This window comes from Larus michahellis, chromosome 16 (assembly GCF_964199755.1).
Source record: "Larus michahellis chromosome 16, bLarMic1.1, whole genome shotgun sequence".
Taxonomy (NCBI): domain Eukaryota; kingdom Metazoa; phylum Chordata; class Aves; order Charadriiformes; family Laridae; genus Larus; species Larus michahellis.
In genome coordinates, this window is record NC_133911.1 from 5,242,171 (window position 1) to 5,269,711 (window position 27,541).

At 42.9% G+C, this 27,541-nt stretch overlaps 2 protein-coding genes across 4 annotated transcripts in view; both read left to right on the top strand.

Annotated features, from left to right (window-relative positions):
* Positions 1-638: 638 nt before the first annotated feature.
* Positions 639-19,844, top strand: SLC25A33 (solute carrier family 25 member 33). Its single transcript, XM_074560811.1, has 7 exons — positions 639-848; positions 9,267-9,446; positions 13,122-13,199; positions 14,569-14,669; positions 16,919-16,985; positions 18,324-18,607; positions 19,287-19,844. Exons 1-7 carry the CDS (start codon positions 799-801, stop codon positions 19,487-19,489), a joined length of 963 nt encoding a protein of 320 aa, XP_074416912.1. The 5' UTR covers positions 639-798; the 3' UTR covers positions 19,490-19,844.
* A 3,929-nt stretch (positions 19,845-23,773) lies between these two features.
* Positions 23,774-27,541, top strand: part of TMEM201 (transmembrane protein 201) — a 29,180-nt gene continuing 25,412 nt past the window's right edge. Inside the window, exon 1 of one of the 3 annotated variants that reach the window (XM_074560813.1) lies at positions 23,774-24,537. In XM_074560813.1, coding sequence (XP_074416914.1) covers positions 24,434-24,537 — 104 coding nt within the window. In that variant the 5' untranslated portion in view covers positions 23,774-24,433. The remainder of the gene's footprint in view (positions 24,538-27,541) is intronic. The other 2 variants (XM_074560812.1, XR_012583980.1) reach the window with 2 other exon arrangements.

The window sequence follows — 27,541 nt, forward strand, 5'->3', positions numbered from 1 at the left end:
TCACATCACCAAGGACCCAGCCTGCGCTTCCTTCTCTCTGTGCCAGCTTACCTTACATCCAACCTGAGGCCAGGTTTACACCTAAAAACGTGGGCCCAAAGCAAACCTGAGCTCTGGCATTGGCTCCTGTTGTGGTTTCAGCTGGGACGGGGTTGACTTTGGTGCTGGCAGCAGGTGCTGTGTTTGGGTTTGGGATGGGAAGTGTGTCAGTGCGCTGGTGGCGGTGGTGGTTGCCGAGTTCTCAAGGGCTGTTCTGCGCCTCACGCCACCCCCCCAGCGATGGGCTGGGGGGCACAGGGAGCTGGGAGGGGACACAGCTTTTGGTCACCCCAACTGGCCAAAGGGATACTCCATGCCCTGGGACGTTACGCTCAGCGTATAGAGCTGGGGGAGAAGAAGGAAGGAGGGACACACTCGGAGTGATGGCGTTTGTCTCCCCAAGGCACCGTTACAGCGATGGAGCTCTGGTTTCCCGGGGATGGCTGAGCACCCGCCTGCCCAGGGGGAGCAGGGAACGAGCTCCTTGGTTTGCTTTGCCCTCACGTGCAGCTTTGCCTCTACCCGTTAAACTGTCTTTTATCCCAACCCACGAGTTTCTCCTCGCTTTCACCCTCCGCTTCTCTCCCCCCCGAGCCTCCATAGCGCGCCCCGGCGCGACACGGCCGGGGGCGGGGCTGCCCGCCGTGACGTCACGCGCGGCCGTGTGACGCAGCCCGCGCCGCCCGCCGGCGTCACGTGCGCGCCGGGGCCCGGCCTCCGCCTGCGGCTGGCGGAGCCGGCGGCGGCAGCAGCGGCAGGATGGCGGGCGGCCCGCAGGAGAACACGCTGCTGCACCTCTTCGCCGGGGGGTGAGTGCGGCCTCCGCCGCGGCGGAGGAGCTGGGCCGGGTGGCGCGGGGCGAGGGCCCGGCGGGGCGGGCCCCGCTGAGGGGGATTCCCGCCCGGCCGCGGCTGAGGGGCGGCGGGGGTCTGCGGCCTGCCCTCCCCCGGCCTGCAACGGGGGAACGGGCAGTGGGCGACGAGCGCGGCCCTTCCACCCTCGCCCTCACAACGCTGCCTGCCGCCCTTTGAGCAGCCTGGCAACGTTCTTCTCCTCGCTGTCTCGGTGAAGGAGGCCCAGAATTAGCAATTACATCCTTAGGCAGGATGCCTAACAGCCAGGCAGAAAAGCTAAGAAAGGATCACGGTACAGCTTGAGGTCAGCGCTGGGCAGAGTTAGTTGGGCTGCTGTGACATTTAGCTATATATAATTCAAAATATTACATAGCTGCAGCACCCAGCTCGGTTAAATGAAATGCTTTACTCTAAATCCTGCCCTGAATCAAGCAGGGACTGAGGGATGTCATCCAAAAGGCAATGTCCAGGCAGCAGGCTTTATGCTTTTTGATGGAATAGCTTGATTTTTGTAAAGGAACATACCTGTATAACACTTCAATAAGCTCTGCATAGGTGACAGTTAATAGCGGGGGCTGTGTAACTGCCTGATGCATATAATTATACTGAAAAGCAAGTACTGCAAAAAGAGATGGGGGGGGGAAAGAGAGTTAGAGAAGGTCATACTTCTAAGTGACACAGCATGCCAGGCCACTTCTTTTAAGTTCTTGCAGGGAGTTGTAAACCTCTTGTTTTTGTTGTGTTAAAATCTTAAAGTAACGACCCCACCCACCTCAACCCGGAATCCAAAAGCCCTCCTAAAAAGCATTGTTAATTAACTTATTACAGTAATTGTAATAGGAGTCCAGTAAGATTGTTTTATGGTGGAACTTAAAAATAAATTTTAAAGAATAACCTGCTATGCAGATAGTTAGTGCTGTTGTATGCACTTCTGTCCTTATCAGAAATCATCTTTTGTTTTAATCTTTTTTTAATGGCTTAATAAGTAGTAGAATATTCTGTAGTGCTTGTCAGCTGACAATAGTTAGGAAGCCAACATGAAATCTATTGTTAGTTTAAATCTGTTTAATAGTAGACCATTGTTTCTTCTGTTGCTAAGTAGGAGACTTCAGTCTCCTCTGACACGTCCCTGGAGCAGTAAGTTCATTTAAGATAATATTAAACCCAGCAAAGCTAAGTTTTTTTCAGAGACACTGCCGCCCTTCTGCTGACTTGGATAGTATGTGTTGTTTTGAGTCCTGTCCTTCCCCTGCCTCCCACACTTGCATTAGAGCAATACCTGGAGCCCGTGACAGAAACTGGACCTGAATGCACATATGCAACTGGTTTGGATAGTAACAATGCCTATCCAGAACTCTAGGTGTCCTCACATAGCTCATCAGACTATAAATAAATAGGCATTTTAACCTCATTGGTGTTTTAGTCTAGTATACTGGGTGATCAGCATCTTCCTTACTCATTTAACATACCCTTTACCCTCTCTAAGGTTCCTAGTAAACAGCCATTTTCTACAGCAGGCCTAGTAAGGCACCGGGTCCAATCTGTTCGTGAGAGAGCATGGGAGGGAAGAATGGAAACGCAGCAGGGAATATCCCCCTCACTGCTCTGACATCATAAGATTTATCTATTTCTAAAGCAGCAATGAAAATACAGCAGGGAGGAAAGAGATGGTCTTTTAGGGTCTACAGGCCTTTAAATATGATTCTTATTCAGCATATCCTGTTATTTACAGAGACGTATAAGAGTGTACCATCATTTATGTTGCTATGGTGTTACAGAAAGGAAAATGAGACAGCAAATTTAGTCTTCTTGTGCACCAGCCAATGGTAAAGTGTTTGGTCCACTACACAGCTGCCACCATCCAGTTTATTTCAGAGCGGTTCCCTGTCCAAGGCTCTGAACTTCCATATCCTGAATGTGTACATATCTACTAATGCTATTATCTCTTCTTTTCAAGAGAGAGATGCAGACTTCTTATGGCTCACTGGATAGAACAAGAAATTGAACATTGCCCAAGTTGTTAGAACACCTTTCTCTACACATAAGAACTGTAGTAGGAAATACATGATGTGTTTGGAGGGGTGCTGGACCATCCAGAAACACAAATCACATTAGATATGAGGCGCTGTGCCATGTCTGCATTACGCATTGCAGTTCTTAGTAGTGGTAAAGGTAGCCAGCTCAATAAAATCTGATTAAAGGAGCTCAGCTGTGATAATATTTTGCTACATCTTTTACATCACCAAAGGAATTTTAGAATAAATTGTTAGTGTGTTAGTGCTTGAGTAATAGTCTCCGTTCAGGTCCTTCCTCAGTCCTTCAAATATCTTTACCTTTGCACTTCTTTTCAGTGAAACCTATTATAAGAAATGGGTTGTATTATGACATAAAGCTGTTTGCAGAACCAGGATGTTGGGTCAAATTACCCCTCCAGCAGAAGAAAGTGTTGGAAGTTTAGAATACTTTATAAGTTGTGTAAGATGCTAGCCTTTGTTCAATTATAAAGGTTTTTTTTCGGATAAAGCACGAGCAACCCGTGCACTTGAAATAATTTTGATAGAGACATTATTGGTATTGTGATAGCTTCCTGTGAAGGTGAGGATGGGGTGCAGTGTCTGCTTAAGAAGATGTAATACAGGATCCTTATGTGTGCACAAGGAAGGCAGGCCAGCCTCGGGTAATCTTAATGGCCAGAAGAGAAGTGTTTAATACTTCAGAGGCTAGGAGTGATGAAACGCACTTGAATAAGGTCTTTGGGGAGACCTTATAGCCCCTTCCAGTACTTAAAGGGGGCCTACAGAAAAGGTGGAGAGGGACTCTTTATGGGGCAGTGGGGTGATAGGATGAGGCGTGATGGTTTTAAACTGCAAGAGGGTAGATTTAGGTTGGATATTAGGAAGAAATTGTTTGCTGTGAGGGTGGTGAGCCCCTGGCCCAGATTGCCCAGAGCAGCTGTGGCTGCCCCATCCCTGGAGGGGTTCAAGGCCAGGTTGGACGGGGCTTGGAGCAACCTGGGCTGGTGGGAGGTGTCCCTGCCCAGGGCAGGGGGTGGCACTGGATGGTCTTTAAGGTCCCTTCCAAATGTAACCATTCTATGATTAGAAACTGTTCCCAAGTTGTTGAAAGAAACGGCTTCCTATTAGCCAACTTATTATAAGCAGACTCACTGACTTCCTTTTGTTTCTGTTAGTTCCTTTTAAGGCTTACACTAATAACAGCAAACCAAAGGGTCTTGGCATTTTGGTGGGAAGATGACTCTGAGGGCAGGGAAGATTTCAGAAGCAGCAAAGAGAATGATGCCTGAGTTGCACAACAAATGTAAGCGTGTTTACAAGTCTGGGTTCCTGCTTCCCTGCAGAAGTCAGTGCAGTTGTTGCTTGTTTTTGTTTGGGAAAAACTGGACTAGGCTGCAGCAGAGGTTACTTCATGTTGTCTTTCCAGCTGGACTAGTACTGTTTACTACAGGGATTTCCTAAGAAGTGGTATTTAGAGGTGCAGTGCCCTTCATAGAACTGGCAAAGAGCAAAAACTGGCAACAACCTTTTTATCTTGATTTCTTATAGGTACTGTGTGTTCTTTAGTAGTTTGGTTCGAACTGCGGGGACTGTTTGTTTGAGTAAAACCACGTTTGTGACATTTTTCCCTCTTGCTATTGAGGCCTAAGTCCGTTACTTCCTTGCTCATGTGGCTCTGAAAAGGAATCCTAGGTACCAAAGCTTGCTTAAGCCACCTGTAAAAGAGTTGGAAGCATACTTTAGGAAGGTTGGTGACGTGAAGCTGCTTTGAACTGAAGGCATAGTGACATCTGTCTCCACGGGCATAGGTTGATTGATTTGGTTGTGGCCGAGAGGTGTTTGATGCACCTCACCTAAGTGTATGTGTCCGCTATACTGTGCGTGGTCCAGGGCAGCTAGAGTTGATGCTGAGATTGACTGTTCAGACTGCTGCCTAGGTTAGGTTCTCATGTGCACTATGTAATTCACTAACAGTATATTAGCTCAAGGAATGTAGTACGTGCTTACAGGAATATCTATACCCGATGATAACATCATTAGCTGGAAATTTGTTGAATGCTTAATAACTCAAAATTAATGCATTAGGAACAGTCTGTATTGTTTGAGACTCAATTTCCTATGGCATCTGAGAATGCAGCAGCTTGTTTTGTTTACAGTCTTGATGATGCAGTAGTGAAATATCAAAGCTACAACCTGCGTTGCTGTTTATGCCATGCGTGTCAGGCTAGAGCATATGGCACATTTTAGAAAAACAATGAAATTCCTATTGCAAATACCATCTCATTTAAAACTTACCACACTTGCTGTGAATATACTGCTCACTGTGGGATTTCCTTATTTGCCTTCATGGGCATGATCCTATGTCAGCAACTGGGAAAGCAGATAGTACTCTGCACTGTTAGTGCCATGGTTTAGCTGTATCCCTAGCTGTCCCGCTGAATTCAGTCTTGCAGCTGTGTTCAGGGAGCTCTGCAGGCTTCTGAATCCATCAGAGGGGTCCAGTCAGTAATACCAAATGATTTCCCAAGGTGTATTTTGACATTTAAAGCCATATGTGGTGCTATCCATGAAGCGTGAATTGACGTATACTTGTCAACCTGGTTCTTAGAGTAGCCTGTTGAGTATAGTTGCCAGACTATTTGCACTAATACTTCTTATGTGTTTCACTTGATTCCTGTCTGTCAAAAATTCGCTGTTAAATGTTGAGAGTAGTTGCTGTTCCTTTGAGGAGGAAGAGGTAATTTCAAATGCTCACATAGCAAAATGTGTAAGGCTGGGTTGTAAGTTATGATTCCTCTAACCGAGCGTCTCATCATCTTTGCTCGTGATCTTGATAAAACCAGTGATACTCTGCTGAAAGATCATGAAAGGTTTGGATGATTTTTTTGGTTTGTTTTTGTTTTGCAGAACTTGGTCTAACATTCACCATTGTGTTGTTAGCGGTATTAAGAATATTGCTTATTGATTAAATCTAAGACAGATGAAGTAAGCCCTACTCTTAATTAAGATTCTTGGCATCTGTATCAATTGTGCTAGTGGGCGCTGAGAGTTTCTTTGAAATGCAAGTCATTGGTATATCGGGGGTGGACTTTGTAAAGATAGAAACCTGTCAGCAAGAGAAAAATTGGAACTGGATTTTGAGATTTAAATCCTTGGCATGCTTTTTTAAACAGTGTTCTCGTTTTATGGAAGTAAAAATTTTTTCTGCAGCTCCTAATGTATAGTACATTATATATCTCCATAAACACAAAGTATGTCTAATGTTCTCAAACCAAGAGTTTCCTTAGTTCCTTTGTTTGGACATTACAAAGCAGAGAATTGTATTTTACTGCTCAAGTGGTAATATATGCCTGGCCCATCATGTAACTAGAGGAGGCGTTTCAAAGCCTGAAGTGCAAATACTGTTTTTCTGGCAGGAAGTGACAGGCCAAAGCTGATGAATTGTTGGTTGTCTCACTTTGAAGAGGTTTTGTATCTGTGATACATGGCAGAGCATAGCTGGGAACCTCTTGTTCCATAATTATGTGCTTGCCATGGGACCTCTTGAAGATCCCCTACCATAGTGTTTTATTTCCGGGGAGGTTTCTATCTTTTGGCCAAGCACAGATTTAGATATTGTTTTGGGATTTTTGCAAGAGGCTAATGCAGTAAGCACTGCTTAACATCTCTGGAACTGTAGTTCTGCACTGATATATCACCCCCCCCAACTCAAACCAGTATGAAGACTGTTATGCCTTGGTTGCAGGAGAAGATTTTCACAAATGAAATTTATCTGGCTCTGTATCCATAATCTGACTCTTTCAGGGTTCATGGCTGTTTATGTAGCTGAGGAAGGCTGGTTGTTTTTCCTTTCTTCCCAGATGTAGGCATTTGGAACACCCTAGGAATACAAAGTGTTTCTTTTATGCACGGTGTGTTATTTTTCAATGATGTTTCCAGGGAATAGAGCAACACCAGTGTATGATGCATATAATTCCCACGTGGAGGAAAATCAGCTCATCTGAAAAAGCTGCCCAATACATCAAAGTCCTTAATTGAACTATCTGCTGTGTATTTATATTTGGGACATAATGTATGCACCCCGTTGACATTCCGAGAATTGCTCTGTTAGATAATGTTTTTTTCTTAAATGTCACACTGACAGCATAAACTCTGAGCTGTTAAAACTGATGATGCAGATATTAACTCATTGTGTTGAATATCAGAGGATTTACATATGCATTACCAGAAGTACTTAAATACTAAAGGCTGAATAAATTAACTGGATTATCAAACCAAAAGGATGAAAGGCAAGGAGTGGGCTAGGAAGGCAAGAAGACAGCTGATGCAGGAGGGAATATGCCAGAGAGGCTAAAAATTGTATGGCAAGATGTCACTCTAGACTGAGCAGCTGGTAGTTCAGAAACAGCAAATGGAGTTTCAGTGTTCTGAATTTATGAATTGTTACTGTGAAAGTATTGTTTTAATGTTCATAAATGTGAAATACAAGAGAGCTGAAGAAGGAGTCCGCAGTAGTGGAGCGTTGATAGATAAATGAGTTGGGCATTAAGGCAATCAAATTCTCTTCATCGAGTTCCTACAGACTTACAATTTCTTTTGAGTATGTTGATTAGTCAGGTGTTAATTATACATACTTGTGTCTGTATTGGATATAAATAGTAGGAAAGGTGGCAATGGGGATCTGCAAGAGGGATCCTCAAAACACTTCCAGCTCCGAATTGTATGAGCTGTGGGACAGGAAAGGTTTTGCTGGAGAAGCCGTTCCTGACCTCTCTTTTTCCCCAAAGATTTAATTTCAGAGAAATGTGAGCAATGTGAGATGCATCTGACAAAACAGAGAAAGGATAAACTGAAGCGATGTCCTCCAGAGCAGTATTGACACAACAGAAGGCTTGTGTCCAAGCCCTTGTTCAGTACACAAAATAATCAGGGGCCTGATAAGGTCTCTGTGAACACTGTTTTTGAGCCAAATAACACAACTTCAGTTGCTGTGTACCTAGTTCCATGAACAACTCTGTGACTTTATTCAACAGTCAAAGCATAAGTGGTTTAAAGGCAAAGCTCTTTCTTTTAGCATCTGTCACTTCAGATGTGTGGGTTGTCCCTAATTTAGGTTTTTACCCTTTCAGCTGGCAAGAGGAAGAAGCAAGAACTTAAAGGAGAAACTCATTGAAGCATGCTGTTAAATCATATTGCTAGTCTCAGTGAAAACAGAGTTTCTTCTGTTGGATGCATCTGTATATTTCCTAGTCAATAGGTTCAGTTGTAGTAAATCCTAAGTCCCAATGTCTTTCATTAATAAAATTTAGACATAATGCCTTTTAGCCAACATCAACATTATGTTTAATTGTGGAGTTTGACAGAAGGGACATTCAATTACCAAAGACGAACAGCAGTAGAGAGAGAAATGGTTTGACCAGTCACTTTCCAGATCACTGATTAAAATGAAAGTTAGGACTCATACACCTTATATGCTTGGCCTGGTGTGCTTTTTCTGAGGCTCAGTCTGCTTACATTAAGATGAGTATATGCCTATTATAGGATCGCTTATTTCTTCTTTATGTATGTATATTTATATATATGCGTGTGTGTGTCTATATGTGTATGTATATATGCACACACATATATGTGTGGTTGCGCAGTATTTTATTTTTGTCCTTCTGTTATCAGAGTATGGGAATTCTGTTCTTTAGTAGCCTTTTTGTCTTGTTACTCTGTTTTCCCACCCTCCCTCTCATCCTTGCAGCTTCCTTCCCTCCACCTCCAAAAAAAGTAGTTGATATCCATTGTTTTTAAGAGGGCCTAATTTAGTGTAGTTTTGATATTTCCTACTTCTGTAGACAGCTGTTTTAATCATAAGTACTGAAATGACAAAGAACGATATTCCTGTGTTTTCAGTCTGTAGTGTCCTAATCCCCAGTGGCTTGTTCTCATCTGCCAGCTTCCTGCTTCCCATAAGAAAAATCCATCCAAGGGTATGTCTGTTTTAGGACAACAACCTCTGAAACATGGATGGCTCTGAAGTTTTTACAGGCAGAATTCCAAGTCCTGGCAGAACATGGGACAAGCAGATGGTTAGTCAGGGATTTTTTGTTAGTGCTGTGTATCATCTTTGTGTTTACTGGTCTCATCACTACACATGATCATTGTAAGAGTTCCTCAACCTTCCCTCCCCAGGGCTTGGGAACAGTCTCTTTTGCCTAATGCCAAGGCCGCCCTGCTTTCTAAGAACTTGTCCACGATGTGGAGCAACTGGAGACAAGTCTTCAGATTTTATTTATAGGCCATGCTGTGATTTGGCACATCTGTGCAGCTACTTTTTCCTGACTGTGTCTTCTGTTTAAATTGTATTTTACAGATGCGGAGGAACAGTTGGTGCCATCTTTACGTGTCCCTTAGAGGTAATAAAGACTAGGCTCCAGTCTTCAAAGCTAGCCTTCCGGGCTGTCTACTACCCACAAGTCCAGCTGGGGACCATCAGTGGTGAAGGAATGGTCAGGCCAACATCTGTATCACCTGGGCTCTTCAGTGTTCTCAAGTGAGTACTGCTCCTCCTGTCATTCAGTACTGCTTGACACCAGTGATCTGAGTTTCAATTCCTCTGTGTAAACATGGAATGCAGATTTTGCTCCAGACTTGCCCTGGAAGGGTTCATGTCAGTTGGGCTTCTGCCTTCAGCAGTAGCAAGATAAATTATTCTTTTAAAAACACATTAAGTATTCAGGATTCCTGAGCGTTCCTTTGAACTTCCAGAGAAATTTGTTTCCACCACTTAGAAACTTTCCAAAGTGATTTAAGTGTCTGGAAGTGTTATTTTTAAAATTGTCTCTTCACATTTAGGCTTTTTGGTAGTTACGACTTCTTAGGGATCCATACACAGGACATACTGTAAACTCTTAATGTGCCTTAGCTTGTGGGAACTATCACAAAAATACTCCAGATGAAAGGGCTTTTTCTCAACACTAAGAAGTGTCATCTTTGTCTCTTATTGGGAATAATCATGTTTACTGTCTCCTTTGAGCGTTGGAACAGGTAATCCTTACTAGCTGGGGCCAGTTCCTGGCAAATGATTGAACTACTGAATAAGCCATATATGCTGTCTTCTTCTTGGAGCCATTCCCAGTTTGCTTTGAGTAGCTAGTAGAGATATTTGTTGCTGTTGCTCCCCATGCTATTTACCTGCTTGATGGAGGGAATTTTTAATTCCACTCTTGAAGCACTCTTCTCTTTGGAGTGTCGTGTAACAGTGAGAGCCTGTAGCCTTTCTCTCACCTTAGTGGACCAGCATTGTAACAAGATTTCTGATTCTCTGCACTTAGTGATGCATGTCAGCCCCTGATCTGTCTTTGAAGCTGGCCCTGCTTTGAGCATGAGTTTGAGCGAGATGACCTCCAGAATTCTGCGTTCCCATATATTTTAAGTTATGCGTGTCTGCACTCTTGTGTGGATGATCTATAACTGAAATTTATGGGAGTGGGGGAAAAGCACTTTTTGCAAAAGCAGTCTCACTGAAATATAATGTCTAATTGGGGTCTTGGAAGCTTTTATCTTCTCCTCAGCTGTAGCTGACTTAATGAGCTCTCCTCTGTTTGCTCTTAGATGTTGTCTTTGCCAATTATTATTATGCATCAATCCTGTCTACACCTGTGTTACTTACAATCTCTGTTAAAAGCCTTCCGTGTGGTTCAGACTGCAGCAGGTGATGCTCCAGCTGTTCCCTTTTCAAATGTGTATTCATAAAGAGGAGTAATTGTGGAATCATCTAGCTCGCAAGTGCTGAATAGTTTTACCAGCAACTCTAAAGTCCAAATCTCTTCTACTGGATATCATATTAAAGCAGCATAAACTTATGGTTCAGATCTCATGCAAATGGCTTGAGTTTATTTGGATCATTGGGCACCCCAGGGCAATGCAGAGAGCTTCTGTTTAGATCAGGTGTCAGGAATGCCAAAGAAAAGAGTGGCGAGGAAAGCACGCTGAATGGTTCTGTGCTCGGCAGGCGGTGGGGAGATGCTGGTTTATGTAACAGTACAGTGCTAATTCTGATTCTCTGCAGAGCTGTCTGGCTAGAGTCATTCTGGGACAGGAGTTTCTGTGCTGTAAACAGTGCTGCTTTCCCCTGCCAGGCATTTCTTTGTCTATTCAGAGGTGAGTCTAGAGCAAGTCGTGACTGAAAAATGTAAGGTAGTGCCAGTTGCCTTTGATTTTCATCTTCTTTCCCTTGCTGTCTTTTCGCCTTGCAGCATGGGACTTCAGGCAGCTGTAGCTAAAGGAAGTGAAAACTTCAAGGCACAAGTTTCTGAATTCATCCTCTTGGCCCATCTTTTTCTGGGGTTGTCTTTTTTCTTTTAGGGAGAGATGGTTTAAAATTGGGTCAACCTTTTAATATATTTATTAAGCTCATTAAATTTGATAACTATGGTTTTGATTTTATTTCACTTCAGGAATTGCTCAGCTGCATGTATTACCGAGTTTTGAACCTGCTTACTTCAGAGGATTGAGAAGGGAGAGCAGAATATTTATGCTGCTATTCCCTTGCAGGCAGCATCTATGAAGAACAGATAATGCTATTGATTATGACCTTTCTGATAAAATACAAATGTCTGAAGAAAGAAGAGAAGTTAGGTCTCTTGCTTTTACTCTTCCATCCCTTTCTCAGTGGTGGTCATGCATTGCCAAACTGCATATGACTTGGGCTCTCTGGTTTGGGAAAATTGTATGGCTAAAGAAGCAGCCATTAGAGCCCTACATATAAACTTGCTCTGTAAGATTTAAAGGTGTTGAGCGTGAAAGCCCCTTAACTGCTGTAAATAGAAAGTAAGTAGGTACTCGGGAGGGCAGGTTAAGCCTGCAGCTGAATAGAAAGTGCTCCAGAAGGACATGCTGTTTTTGTCTAATCCATTTAAGATTCTGATGAGTCACCCCAGCTGGAATCTGCAGTCGTGACTGTTAAGTGACAAAGAACAAGTAGTTGGTGGATCTGTCTCCTTGGAGACACTCAGCCCTGGAGTTTACACAAAAAGTTTAACTCTGCTGCAGAAAAAGTGTTTCAGAAGCTCCTGTAACATCTTCTGTCTAATGAGTTTGGTTTTGGAATCTGGGAGGAACATTCTCAGCAGTGCTAATGACCTAGAAAGCAAATTCTGAAAATTGGCAGTTCCAACAGGTGCTTGTGAACTACCCATGGAGCCTGGTGTTATCTGGATGTTCTTGCATGGTTTTCACATGGTGAGTTCAGTTAAGAGGGCTGCTGTCTAGCAGACTGTGCACTGAAATCACAGTGATTACTGGACCCTGCCTGGCTTTCAGTGGTAAATACTTGGCTGTTTACTAGTGTTTGGCTGTTGTTTTAGTCCGTGTAAATATGTCTGCTGTTAGTGGTGCAAGGAATTTGTAAGACAAGTCTTTTTTAATGAGGTGCTTCAGAACTTGGCAGCTGCTGGGGAAGCTGTCCAAACAGCTGATCTTCAGAGAAGTCCTAGCCCAGCGTGCCTTCTAAGGTGTGAGGGAAGATGGGTGGAAATGGCTTTGGAAACCTGGGAGGTAGCAATTGCAGAACTGCAACAAAGCATCATTTTGTGATCTTCCTGCTTTAGACCTGCTCATGAAGTCCAGTCCTGACAGTGATTCACAGCAGTACCTCTGTAGTTGGAGTTTACTTGGGAAAGATGATGTGAACTCTTCCCAATGCCCTCAAAACCAGATATCCCTGAACTACCTGGCGAGGCATAGCTTGTAGTATGGTTGCCACATTCAGCTTTCACTCTGGGGAAGAAACACGTAACTAGGTAATTGTGAAAGGGGAAAGGATTTCTGTTCTTCTTGTCTCTATACAGGAAGCAAATTCCTGAATTGCTTAGATAAGAGGATGCCAAAAATACTCTCTGTTCATCAGAGTCAACTATCGTTGGATTCTCCATGAAACTTTAATTCAATTCCTGACAGCTCTCAAAGAATGGAAATTATAACCTTGTGCCATGTGACACACATTTGCTTGTAGTATACTGAAGTTTTATGGTATAGTGGTTTTTATTCAGTAGTGTATAATTCTGCTAATTTTCAACTATATTATGCAGCTTAAAAGCTAATATCTTCAGAAATCATACTTATTGCTTTTGTACAGTTCTTTTGACTGATTGTCTGACGGAACAAGAAGCATAACTTTTAACCCAAATACTATCTTTTTTTTTTTCCTGTTTGTTTTTATTTTAAGGTCAATTCTGGAAAAAGAAGGACCAAGGTCACTCTTCCGAGGGCTGGGTCCAAACTTGGTTGGAGTTGCACCATCAAGGTAAATAGTTAAACTATTGCTAAAAGACACGCTTAAGGCAACAACCCAAATGTTGCAGTGCATTTGTGATTCAAAAGAATAGGTCATGAAGTTATCCCATTTGGAAACTAAGATTTGTGCATGTATACTGCATAGTATACATACCAAGGAATAATTCTGAAAATCTGCTTTACACTTCACACTGGAAGGTGCAGATTAAATAAGGCACTTAAATTCCAAGTCATTGCAAGAGCCTCTTACCATATGCTTGACAAAGAAGAGAAAAGTAGTGCAGAAAAATCTATAGGATTAATATTTGCATTTTTCTGATATGATCTGCTACTTCCCTGTGAATGCATAACTGTGTTTGCCAAATACTGAGTTGGAGCTAGACGCCAGGGGAGAGGAGTACCTATCTGGTCCTTGATTGCCTAAATTCTTCTGAAATGAAAAACCGCACCTGAGGGGGAAAGACTTGCATTGCTGCCACATAACCCTGAAGAGGTGGGTGAGTGGGTGTCCCACCCCACCCCTTTTTTTTTTTTTTTTTAAACAGCAACAATAAAAGTAGCTACAAAGTTTGTTTGTATTTGGAAGTCTTATAGGCACCTAAATGGTTTCCACGTGTACCTGTGACTGTCCCATTTTTGGCAGGGTTGAAGATCTTTGTGCCTAGCAAATGTTAAAACTTGTTAGCAATCAGAAAATTGGCAGATGTTCTCTGCCTGAAAAAAAGGAACATGAAAAGCAGTGTACTCCCTCTCTGGCTGCTTGCCTAGTAGGTAGGATGTTCCCTCTGGAAGTGGGGAATCCTGTTTCTGTAGGGGTAATTTTTGCAGCAGGGATCTGAATCCAGGACCACCTGCTCTTTCATGCAACTCGCTTATGCTATCTTAATTGTAGCCACCAATTCTTCCTAGCAGTTCACTTCAAGGAGCTGTGATCTGAACACATTTGGTTCGTACAGCTTCTTTCTTATCGTATTGACTGCTGCAGATCATCTGAGCTTCTAATGTAGTTATGGTGCTGAACAAGTTTATGGAAAACATAGGCTCTAAGGGGGGAAAGTGACAATCCCAAGCTGGTGGAGATACTCAATCTAACTTGCTTTGTCTGCAAGACCATGTTGACTCCTATCTCAGAGTTGGTCTGGAAGTAAAATATTTCTACCCTTGAGGGTGTCAATTCAGATAGTGGCACTGTAGTGTAAGGAGAACAAAAGATAACCACCCCAACCCTGTGTCCTTGTAAATGGAAGCAGTCATGTGGAGGCCTCCTTGGAGAGAAAGGGTTTTTTTTGGGGGGGAATAGTAATGTGTCTAATTTCATGTTGTGTATACTACATTGCCTTTCTTCTCTCTCTTTTTTTTTTTTTTTTTTTCCCCCACAGAGCTGTCTATTTTGCATGCTACTCAAAAGCCAAAGAGCGATTTAATGGCATTTTTGTGCCCAACAGCAACATTGTGCACATTTGTTCTGCAGGTTCTGCCGGTATGTATTTGTAATTCATCTTCCGTATGATCTGCAGCAATACCCCAGTGTCCAGTCCCTCACCAATAGCAGGCAATACATGCATTGGTATCTGCGTGGCTCTGAGGTGCACCTTTATTTTTAAAGCATTTATTCCAACCTGTTCTTGCTACAAGACTTCTTCTTTCCCTCTCAGTAGTTAGGAAACAAGCAGAATGAATCATGAAGTGGGGACTGGACTTTCAGCGTGTCTGTATAGGACGTGGGGACTGGATTTCAGTGTGTCTGTACAGGACCTAGGCTAATAGACCAGTCTTGGCTGACAGCTCTGGGTAATTGAATGAATACAGAGGCCAGTATGTGGTGCATTCTGAAAATGTACACTTAGGTTGAGGCTGTGTATGCCAGAAAACATTAGAACCTATTGCAAGGTATAGAAAGGTATTCTTTTTAAGAAATATATCCAGCCATGATCTCCACAAAAGGGTGAGTTCAGGAGAGGTGGCTGAGTTCATGAGACAATACTGTTGTTCAAAGGCACTCCTAATGAGCCAAAGTTCAGAGACTATTTAAAAATAAAATCTGTGAGGCTGGAAACATCCTGTTCTCTCAGAAACAAACAGACAAAAGGACTTAGCAAGCTTGCTTTGGAGACTGTTAAGGAACACACTCTCTGAAGAGCTTAAGTTGGTATTTTGTAGCATTACTAAAAAAGCAAATCTGCTCTTCTGTAGCATCTGGCTTAAAAGCCAAATGTCGATGTCATCCAAGGAGTTTATAATAAAGGTATTGAATATGTTTATTACGTAATTTAGTTATAGGAAACCTTGAGTACCTTTTCAGAAAATAATTCTCAAGTATTTCAGGAGGTAGAGAAGAGGAATGTAGGACTTTGCAGAACAGCCTAATGGAGACATGCATCTGTGTATGGTTTGTGTGTATTGGTCAAACTGGCAGTTGCCTGCTTGTGCAGTGCAAGCCTGCGGCTCCTAATTTCTGAGCCTTACTGGATGTGAACACTGCCTGAAGTAACAAGGCAGTTTGACTGAAGGCATGCTGGTGGAGCTGGAAATCCACTTGCTTTGGCCTTAGCAGAGATTTGTGCCAGCATATCCAATAGATAATGCAGTGATGCTCTTTTGCCTCAGCACTTCCTATAGGTCTAATAGTAACTTTGTGAATGAGTTATAGTAGTATTATTTCTCTTGTGTGCGAACAGACTTGACATGTCTATGATTTGCCCACATTCATTGTTGAGGGAGGTCTTAAAAAAATTGCTGAAGCAGATGAAACTGGTATAGACACGTGTTTGGGTGTCTCTTTAATTAAGATTTTTCAATAAGAACACTCAAAACTATATACCACATATTGCAGCTGTAGAACACTGCATAATGGCATGACCTGATGCCCTTGTCTCTGCCCTTGTTGAGTGTTACGGGTAGTATTTTAAAATTTAACTTTTGGAGGAAGCTAAAGACAGACTCACACAGTTTGATCCCAGGAATTTGCTAGCTCCTAACTTGCCTTGTCTACAGAGGAACTGTTTTCCTTTTCAGCATTTTTAAATATTTCTAGATTGTTGTTTACTAACTTGGGATGAACTTTTTTCTGACCGTAATGCTATGGTAATGTCTCCAAACTTAGGAAAAAAATATTAGTAAACACCAGCAAACTTTTGATACTGTTTTAGCCAAATTGTTTTAGGATGTTGTATTTTTCCTACCAGGATGGGTAAAATAGTTTGGTTTTTGTTTGTAGGAAAATACTGCAGAAGAGCTCCACTAGTTCAAGCTTTAGTAACCAGAGTGATCATTAAAAACAGTCTTTCCCAAACTAACCCCCTAGTTATGGGTGGATTCTGTTAATGAGATGGCTCAATGGCACCACCTAGAGCCTTGGGGAAAACAAAAGACACGTGTGTGTTCCCCACAGGTTTCCTTTTATCTGTTGTTCTAAAGCCCAGTCAGTAAGTAAGGTGTCTTGTCTACAGCAGTCTTCAGGAACATGAAGTACATATTAAAATAGGTGCAAAAAGGAAGAATCCTTTAAGAAATTCCAAGGCCATTGGTTGCCACCTCCTGAAGTTTACCATGAGATGGTTCTCAGGCAAGAGAGAGATTGTATGCTGAGCACCGCCTGTCTTTTGAAACCTCTCGATAGAGCTGGTAACAAGAACTGTCTCACTGCACGGTGTATGAAGTTCATGTTTGCCATGGCAATACACCGGCCTGGATTCAGATACACTTTTGGTTTTCTTTTCTCTTTTTCAGCCTTTATCACAAATTCCCTGATGAATCCTATATGGATGGTGAAAACCAGAATGCAACTAGAACGGAAGTAAGTAACTGATTGCGGGAGATTGGATGCCCCTGATTAAGGGAGCCTCTGGAAAACCGAACTTCCATGTTTTGACTCATGGCTCTTTGTACTTCAGTAGATCTTGCCCAGTTGTTTCCCTGACTCTCAATTCCACCTTTCAAGCCACCATACTTCTGCCTGGTCTAACTAAAGGTTAAGGTTCTGTGTGTCCTACTTCAGATTGATGCACAGTTACTGTTGAGAAGGATGTGGAAATTGCCTTGCGTGCGGAGTTCGGTTCAGTTTCTGGTTTCACTGTAAATCTTAAGGAAAGTTGTGCATGGCATTAATTTTCTCTCAGGTTCCTGCTTACAGAATCTTCTGTGCTTCAGGGGTTGGTGTTGAGGATAAATATATTAAGGACTGAGATGCTTTGGTACAACAATAATAGAAGCTATGAGAAGGTCAGAGGAGCTCTTGTGGGAGGCTGAGCATGAGCTTGCAGTTTGTGGCCCCTTTGGCAACATCACTCGTGCTGGTCCTAGATCATACAGAGGTGTGTGTTACTGCAACAGACCAAGGGTACGGCCACAGCTAAGTAGCTGTGAACAGAAAGGGGGATGGGTTTAAATTGTAATGAAGCCACATTAGTTTAGTTTCATAAAACATTCTAGAGGCAATAAGGATCTGTTGCAGTGATTTAATGTTCTTTTGGTTCCTTCAGCACTGTATTACTGTTAACCATACCTCCTGAAGACAGAGAGGGAATTTGACAGTAATATCTTTTAGTTGAGTGATCCACAGTCACTGGTGGAGATCAGAGCAATGAGGGACTCTGCTAGCAATGTGACTGATTAGAATGGAAATTCTCTCCTGCAAGGACACGTTAGGTCAGATAAGAAGGATCCTTTAAGGCACCACAACTTATAAATAATTTATAAGACTTAATTCCAGCACTTCATAGGGTGGCACCTTTGAACTGAGTGCTGCCTCTTAAAATGAAGGATCATTTCTCATGTAGCAGACCTCTGTCTCTTAGCCTGATGAAGATGGCTGTAAATGGAATTACTAGTTTAACACAAAGCAGCGTCTCTCCAGTGCTTATTGTCTCTTAAAGCATTGGTGTGAACTGTGACAGACTGGATAGAACTTGAGCTGAAAGAATTATTATGAGCGTGTATTAGTGAATTAGCAAAGCCAGGTTTGCACTCCTAGCATGATAGTCCTGCTCTGTGCAGCTTTCCTAGAAGATTTTTGGGGTAAAACTTAGCAGAGAACCATTTCTGTAGTTATAAAAACTATTGAAAGCCATGAGTCTTTTTAAATATTAATTCTTTTTCTGGACTCATTATATGCTCTGTTCTGTTTGTTTTTTAGAGTCAGAGGTTCAAAACCAATGAATGCTTTGCAGTGTGCTAGATACGTTTACCAGACAGAAGGTATCCGCGGCTTTTATAGGGGCCTGACTGCTTCCTATGCTGGGATTTCTGAGACCATTATCTGCTTTGCTATTTATGAAAGTTTAAAAAAGCACTTAAAGGAAGTCCAACTGCCCCCTTCTCCTCCTAATGGGACCGAAAGGAACTCCAAAAACTTCTTTGGACTGATGTTTGCTGCTGCTGTTTCCAAGGGCTGTGCCTCTTGTATTGCTTATCCACATGGTACGTTAACTTTTTATTTATGATTGCAGTAGAACAGCTGTTGCCTGTAATCCAAGATGAAAGATGGGGCTTAGGGCTGTAAAATCCATAATTGTTTGAATGGCCAAATGCATGGTACTGTGGCATGTACAGTATGCATTGGCATTTTCAGTACTGGTCCCACCATTCACAGTTAGACACATAGCTGGCGATTGGGACTTCCTACTTTAAAAACAACTCAAAAAAATGCCAAAAAGAAATTGAATGCCTAATGCTTCTGTTCTCACCAGTAGCCTCATCTACCTGCGTACCCCCAGCCTCTGGGATTTTGTGATCAAGTGGTGGGAAACACTTGTGGGCTGAGCAGTGTTACTCTTTTTGGGTAGACATGAATGTTATCATGGTTAGATAGAAAGAGCAGTATTGATTATGTGAGCATCAGTGAAGCATTTAGTTCTATAGTAGCTCAAATGAGCAAGTAACCCATTTATTCCATGTGATAGGGAACTTATCTTTAACTTTGCTTCCTGCCTGAAAGGCAACGTGTACAGGATTCCATGGCTGAAAGTACTGGCAGGCGATTGGTACAGGAAGGTTTTCATGTCCCTGGGTTTTGTATACTCTTCCCTGGTAATGGCATGTTTCTCAATGAGAAAGTTTAAGTCTTGTTAACTTTGGGATCTGATTTTCTTTTCTGCAGAGGTCATACGGACACGGCTGCGAGAAGAAGGCACTAAATACAAGGCTTTCATTCAGACAGCACGTCTGGTAGCACGTGAAGAAGGCTACCTCGCCTTCTATAGAGGACTCTTTGCCCAACTCATCCGGCAGATACCAAACACAGCCATTGTGTTGTCCACCTATGAGTTAATTGTGTATCTGTTAGAAGACCATGCAAAGTAGCAGAGCCAAGACTCCTGTTACAGACTGTAGACCAATTTCTTCATTGAACAAATAGTCCTTTAAGAGACTGATGCAGGTGGCAGTGCTGGTGGAAAAACTACAAGTCTTTGACCACCTGCTGGATATTTCCTTTTGGATTCATGCTTTCTGAAAGGTCTCGAGTCATTAACGTTAATAGTTAATTATAACCTTTTTTTAACTTAATGATAATTAAACTGCTACTAAATTAAATTACACTATTTAATTTATGTTTGTCCTTTTCCTTAAGAACAGCTATATGTGGTCAAGGAATGTACCTCATACTATCAAGTGATCTCTTGGACTGATGTTCATTAAAACTATTAAAACAGGAGAAGTACTTGTTTGGAAATTTGAAATTGTCTTACTACAACTGGAGTGGTTTCACATTTTAGCGCTGTAATAGCCTAATGCCCAAATAACTTTGAGAGTTCTGGTTTATTCAAGGTGCATCATTCATTGCTGTGTGAACATCCTGGAGTGTTCCAAGTAGGACAGTCTTGTAGTACGTTTCTCCATTTTGATGGTATGAAATACGCACACCAGAACCTCTTAGAAAAGCCACTTACACTGGCAATATTGCAGGAATATTATAGTGGGAGGCTTTTAGTAAAAATTTACTTACAGTACTGTATGCACCTATGCATTTGGGATACATGCTTATGTGTGTAAACAGATCTGTCATGACTTGGCTTTTAGACTTTGCTTTTCTGAAGGACAGAGCATAAGGACAGTCTGACTGTGGCCTGGCTGTCCTGCGGAAATTCCAGGAGATGCGGTAACCTGGTCGTGTATCCCAACCTCAGCCTTTTTTTGGAGGTTTTTTTTGTGTTATGTTTTCCTTATGCTTCAGTGCTAGGGGTCTGGAGAGTAGAAGAGAGGATAAGATAGGTCCCAAACACTATAGACTATAAATGCAGTTCTGGATTCTGCTTTGCGATACTCAGAAATATGTCCCTCTTGATTTGTGTCCTTGTAGAGCAGTGCTTCCGATGGGAATGAGATACTATGTTATCTCGTGAACATGTCTCTGGAGTTAACACCAAAAAAGGTCCACAACCTATGTAAAGAGCTTCTTTATGCCATTACTTGATTTCTTATTGAAGGAAAATAAGGATTAACCAGCTTACTGCAGCCTGTTGAACAGTTCTCACATTTCATATAGATACGATACCTGCCTTCCCCTTCAAAGACACAATATCAAAGGGGTGTTCTTTAACAGCAGTCGTGATACAGTTCTTACCTTTCAGTTATAAATCAAATATCCTGCATACTTGAGATTAGTCCTTTCATAAATATTAGAATATTCTTTTAATTTTAGTAGTTTCTTTACCACTTGTATTGCAGCAGTACCTTGTGATTAAAATATTGTATATGAATAACTACTGATAGTGCAGGATAAAATATTTTAGAACTCAAATGGGTAGATTTGTGTTTTGCTTTGCTATGCTCTCTTATTCATTAGTGTCATTTGCTTTGACAGCTGAGACAAACACTACAGCATTTGATCCTAGCTTCAGTCTTCCCTGCTGTTGAACTGAACAATGAGCTTCTCATGATTTGAGCAGGTGTTGGGTTCTTGAGCATAAACAAGTGTTCATGGACGTCTTTGACTTCAAGGACCATATACAGTGGATGTTTGGACTTGGAAGGGTCATGCAAAGCATTAAGAAACAGCCTAGTAGTGAGTAGGGCTGTCTTTTATAAGATAAAGTTTTCAGGCTACTATTTTGTTGCAGAAATACAATGGGTTGATAACTGGATTCAAACTTTCACGTTGGTTCTTGTTAGAACCTGGCTGATGACTGGTACTTGAGGTCATATTTGACATCAATGTGATGGAAGTGCAAATAGGCTAGAATGTGTGTATATCTCATTATGAGGCAAAACTGCAAAAATAACTGTTTTCTATTATGTCTCACTGAAAAGAACGTATCACATTACCCCTAAGCTAAAATAGGAAACAGTTGAGTAACTAAAAACTGGCATGGCTTTTTTTTTTTATGGAGACGATGAGCAGCGAAAGCTTTAGTCTCTTTATAGGAGTCAGAACTGTCATACAGTGCTGTTTCTATTTTTGAGAACTAGGACAGTTGTGCTGCTACTTTGAAACGTTTTGTGAGATTTGCTTTCTTAAATTAGTAGTCTTCTGTACTTAAAGTATACTAGCTCACTTTTAAATTGTTAGTCCAATGTGTAGACTGCTGATCTCTTTTGAGAATGAGGGGAGGGAACTCAAAGCCTTTTGAGGAGTTTGGGACTTGGTAAGAGAGAAAGCAGGAGACAGTGAACAATCTTTTGTTGTGCCTAAATCTGATGGAAAAAATCAGGAATTCTGCTGGATTTTTGATTTTGTTCTTAAAGCTTTGCTACCAACCCTGAAAAAATTAGTCTTAATTTGATGGGGGGTTAATAAGCTATATTGGGAGCTAATAGAATTTCTGAATTAGTATAATCTACTCCCTTCCTCTCTCTACTAGATTTTTTTAAAATTCACTAACCCTTGATTCCTTAACCCTGTAAAGAGTTAACATTTTTAGGTGATGCTCTCTGAGCAATCCCATTGATGTCACTGAATATGGAATAAGCCTATTACCAGAGGGAAGAATTTGTAGTAGTCTTTTTCCAAAGGGATATCTGAATTGAAAAATAACCAACCTTTCTCTGGCTGTGAAAGAAAAAAAATCACTGTTCATTCCACTTCTTCAACTTCCACAGAAAGTCAGTTTCATGGAAGGTAGGCACATTTCTTACTGATTAGAATTTCGTGGGCAGTTTTCGTCCAGGGTTAGGCCTCATTACTAGACCCTTTGTAGCTTAATTATCAGTAAGGTGATGAAACTGCAGTCTTACCTGAAGTTGACCACAAAGTTTCCATTAACTTTACTAGCACTGAGTCTGTTCCCATTCATAAATTAACAGTTAAATTGAAATTACAAACATTCTCGTGCTGCAACTGTATGAGCTACTCGTGTTGCTAATTTAGCTTTGGAAGCATTTGTTAGGCATTTGAAGATGGAGACATTAATCTTCTCAAGTCCTTATGCTATAAGATTTACTGCCTCCCTTTAGGTATCCATGGTTGCCTTGATATCCCTCAAAATTATCTGCATTTACTAATTGTCGTGATACATGCTTGTATTGTGATTGTGCCTCTCACCACCTTGTTTTGCACGAGTTCCTCATTAGCTCCTTAAAGGAGGAAACTTTTGGTAAACAATGCATCTATGGTTGGGCTGATACTACTGATACAGTTGACAGGAAGGGAGGGACTTCTGTAGAAAAAATAGACAAAGTCTCGAGTACAGAAGTCTTGCATGACTTGCAGAAGGGCTTGATGTGCCAAATGACTGGGTTGTTCTTCCTCCTTTCCCTATCATTTAGTCTCATAAAACAATCCCTAAATAATTGAGCTAAACAATAGAAGAGAGATGGAAAAATTATGTCCCCTCTGCATTTATCAAGAGGAAATAGTCACTGTTATTCCATAGAATTAATTTCCATGGTTAAATCTGTGGAGATAGAAATGGAACAGTTAAGACCCCAACCACAGTTAAGACAAGCTTAGAAGTACAGCTTTCTTCCGATAGAAATATTTGTCTATGAAGAACTTTTCCATTTGTGGCTCTTTACATGATGTTGACACAACTTGGTTTTCCTGAATTTTAAGCAGTTGTGTCTATTGTGCTGAGAGGTTTTTTGGTTTTAACTGGGAAAACAGCTACACAATTTAAGGCAGGGTCAGTCTCATATTTTGGAGAGTCTTACCTTCATGTAAAAGCAGGGCAGGACTGTCAAACCACCAACTGCTTCCCCTTGTGTAAGACCAGTAAATCCCACCCTTGGGTGCTGAGAGGGGCAGAACACAAATGGGTGTTACTTTGCTTTCTAGGGAGAGCTTCTGAACAAGTCTGACCTGGGAATGACTCCCTGAGGGCTTTCTGCAAAATTGTGTTGTTTATCAGTCTATCCAGAGAGAGAAAGTCTAAAGCAGCAGTCTTCACCTTATGTCTCAGGTAACAAACTCCCCACACAGCCCCGCACTGCTCCCTTGCCATGCTGTCCCTCGGCTAAAGCCAGATGTGACTTGCAGCACATGGTTTACTGGGGAAAGTGCTCTAAAATCTGTGCTCTACAATCACAGGGAGGGTACAGTTGTGTAACTGGAGGGATCTTCCATTCTCCCCAGAGAATTAGGTGGTTTGGGAGCAAAGTACGTCCCAACAGAGAACCTGTTCTCTTGGAACTGTTTCTTCTTCCTCTGCCCCTGTTTTGTTCCCATAATTTTCCTAACAGCCATCCTTTTTCCTCAAAAATGTACGTTAAATTTAATTGCCAGCTTTCTGCCTTGTTGCAGACCCCTTGTTTCTGGTTTTTCATTCATCCAAGCAGCCCTGGGAGGGGGGGATTCCCTTAGATGGCTTTTTAAACGCCTTTCTTTCTGCGGGCTTGGGCCTGTAGCAGTGCGAGTCCCTGGCTGCCGCAGCCGCCCTTCACCGGGGCTTCTCGGGTCTCTCCGCTTTCGTAACGCAGACAGCCTCGCCTCTAAATTTAGGAAAAGAAAGAAAAAAAAATAAAAATTAAAAAAAGCTGGTTGAACTCGGCGTCGGGCCAGGCACGACGGGCCTGCCTCCCTCCCTCCCCGGAAGGGCCGGGAGCCCGGCGGGCCGCCCCCGCGGCCACGATCTCGGCCTTTGCGGCGCTGACTCACGGCTCCGCCGCACGACTCCGGCCTTTCACGCCGCGCTCCCCGCGCCGTGACTCAGCCCGCCCGCCCCCGCCGCGGCGGAGGGGCGGAGCGGCGGGGAGCGGGACGGGGAGGAACGGGACGGGGAAGGGGGGGGGGGACCGGCCTCGTCGCGTACAAAGCGCCGCCGCCGAGGTCACAGCGACGGCGGCGGCGGCCCGCGTTTGTGGGGGAGCGGCATGGAAGGAGCCGGGGCGCTGCTGGCCCGCTGCCCCGCCGGCGGGCTGGGCGTCACCGTCTGTGCCGCCGCCGCCGGGCTGCTGCTCTACCGCATGGCGCGGAGGTGAGGGCCGGACAATGGCCGCGGCGGCGGGGAGGGCTCCGGGGAGGCGGGAAGGGCTCCTGAGGGAAGGGCCTGGGCGGGCGGTGGAGGGAGCGGGAGGGCGGCGGGGAAGCCGTGGGCTCTCGGCTTCGGGGTGGTGTCGGTAAGGCGTGTGTGTGGTAAAGGATTCCCCCAAATCGCTTCGGCTCTTTGTGTGAGGGGAAGATCGCGGAGCTGCCGGTGTGGAAGCTGCGCTGAGGGAACGGGGGAGGCTTCCCTTCCTCCCGCCCGTGGGCTAGAGGCCGGCATTGTTACTAGCGGTATTACAGAAAATTCGGGGTTTTCCTCTTTGTTTTTTCTGCCTTCTTTGAGGCGGGGAGGGAGGATGTTTTGCTGCTGGTGTTGGTTGGTCTGGAGGTGAAGCGTGATTGCAGGGGGGACGGTGGGAGAGTGCCGTAGAAATAATATTGCTGTCAGTGCAGCGCTGGAACTTGGGGAGATTGCATGGAAGTCAAAGTTGTTAGTGACCAGAATTATTTGGTCGTTTGTTTCTTAATTGCACAGAACGTTTCTGACCTTAGAAGAAATTTAAACGGATGAGTTGGAAACAAGGTTTGAAAAGCGTCAGGATACGGATTTCATAAAAGGAGTGAAGCTTAATTTGACAGATTTTAAGCTAGCATAGCTTGAAATGAATGTACGAATATATGGAATAAGAGGCACTTTAGACTGTAAAACAGAACAGACTTGATGAGTTTGCCCACTTATTGGTGCTTCTGTTGGAGGAAAAGGCAGTCCCGAGGGCTCATCGTGTTAAGGTTCACGTCAAGTTTACACTTTGAAATAGAAGCATATTTCTGCATCCACAGCAAAATACTTAAGGTTTGCTCCTAAAGCATTTGCTGTTTATAAAACCCTATAAACGGTTGTGGTATATTAGCCCATATACAAGACTTGGCATTTCTGTGGCATATTTAGGACAGCTAAGAAATACTAGTGGCCTAAAGCAATCCCCGGTGGAGCAGGCGGCATTTCTTTGACCCAGTTTACTCTAACATGTCTTTTGAGGGAAGAGATTGGATTTGTTTTGCTCAAGTTCATCAAGAGGTCTCTGGAATGGAAAGCATTTCTTCCCCAGTCCTTGAAAAGTGCTGGTAGGCTGTAAATATTTTCAGGAGGTGACCTTGATAATTCTTTGGGGCTACGTATTTGTGTTTCTTAATACTATTCTGTAATTACCTGATTTCTTATTTTGCCTTAGTTAAATGAAAATCTTCCAAAGTCATCAAAGAGGACAGCTTTATAAGGGGCTGATCCAAACACAGACATGATACTTCCTTTGCCTTTGGTGTTAATGTTATACATCTCTGCTTTGCTCCATTTTCAGCATGAGCGCACTCAGATATCTAGCAAGATGCCTTTACCACCCCCTATCGAAAGGAAAATAAAATAGAACAGAACAATCTAGTGGAAAGTAGTTCTGCAATAACTCAATATATGGAGTTACACTACTGTAACTGTGCCAGCATCTAAGACTGTGCTTTTTGTATCAGAGAGAAAAAAGATTTGATGTACAGATATACTCCTTAAATCTTATGAGTATGGGCCCGGTAGGAAAACTGGTATTTTGTGATCTTTCTTTGAGATCACAGCTTGGCTGCCTGTTTTTTACATACTGTTGGAAGTCGGGTTGCTGAATTCAGACCAGCAGCTGTAGCTACATTTCCTTCATCTTCTGTGCCCCTCCTGATTGTCGGCTGACAACTTGTTGTCAGTATCAATATAGAGTACCCCATGAGCATCTCTTTCTTGGTTCTCTCTGGGTCAGTGATGGCAGGGGCTGCTCCTTCTACAAGTAAAGTCAAAATAAGGCATCACCGGCTCACTCTAAAAGAGGCCGGTAGGAACTCGGGAACTGCCATGCAGTTAGTTCATTTAGTTGAGAAGCCTGTCACAGGTACTGAGGTGGCAAAAAAGAGGCACCTTTTCTGGAGGACCCTGTCCTGATGGCTGGTATTCTCCAGAGTATTAAAAGTTGCTACCTCCCATTTGATAGAAGACAGCTTTTGAGGGGGAGAGCACAGGAGGTGGTTATGACTGTGGGTCTATGTCACTGCCTAGGTCCACTGGTCACCTTTTTCCCTGTTAAGAGGACACTAAGTCTGGCTCTTGGGAAAGGATAGGCTGCATTATTACTTATGACACTACTAGAAATCCGGTCTTGTGGTTAAATGTTCAACCCCATCTACAGCTGCTAGTTCTGAGCAAATGCATCTATGATGTAGTTTGCCTGCTGGAATCTAGACAGCTGTAATGTTTTTTCCCCACATTGGAAAATGGGATTTATCGTTGGGTCTGCACTGGGAGACCCCTTTATTGAGAGGTGATGGTCGTAGGCACAACTTGGAATTACGAGCTGCCACCCAGGAGCTTCCGTGACTGTGAGCCAAACAGGTTCAGTGTGAGTTCTGAGGTTCGGCGAGCTCCTGTTAACTCAGACATGCTGACCATACTGTGCTAGGGGCTCGCTCTATACTTTGGAGCTTTGGCAGCTTGGTTATGTCAAACTGCCATCAGATGTGGTTCTGTCCTAAGCACAGATCTACCTGCAAAACAATGTGTCCAAACCTGGGAAATTTTTTTCTATCTTATTTGGGTGTGCAGGCTACATATTGCATTAGCACAGCAAGTCATCTCTTAATAGAATCTCTCAATGCAGTAAGTAATCACTTCTTGCTGCTCAGGTTTTATTTTGCAGGGTGGTTCTTTGTCCAGTGAAGCTAATTAAAGTTAATACAGTGTTAGATTATAAACTCTTTAGAGATGATTTGCCTAGTCTTTTGCAAGGGATTGAGCACACAGCAAATGCTTATATGGGGGTTTGCATTGTCTGTCTTCTCATAACAGAATGTCTGACTTCAGAAGCAATGTGTGCTCTAGCTTGTTATGTTCAGCTGCTGCCTGAATTCAGTCAAGGTATATGTAGTTCCAAAGTCATTAAAACTCTATTTGAGAGTCTCTCCAA

Coding starts and splice junctions, on each gene's coding strand:
- SLC25A33 (XM_074560811.1), top strand. CDS start 799: ATGGCGGGCGGCCCGCAGGAGAACACGCTGCTGCACCTCTTCGCCGGG. Junction 9,447..13,121: donor GGGCTCTTCAGTGTTCTCAA/GTGAGTACTGCT, acceptor TTTTATTTTAAG/GTCAATTCTGGAAAAAGAAG. Junction 13,200..14,568: donor GTTGGAGTTGCACCATCAAG/GTAAATAGTTAA, acceptor TTTCCCCCACAG/AGCTGTCTATTTTGCATGCT.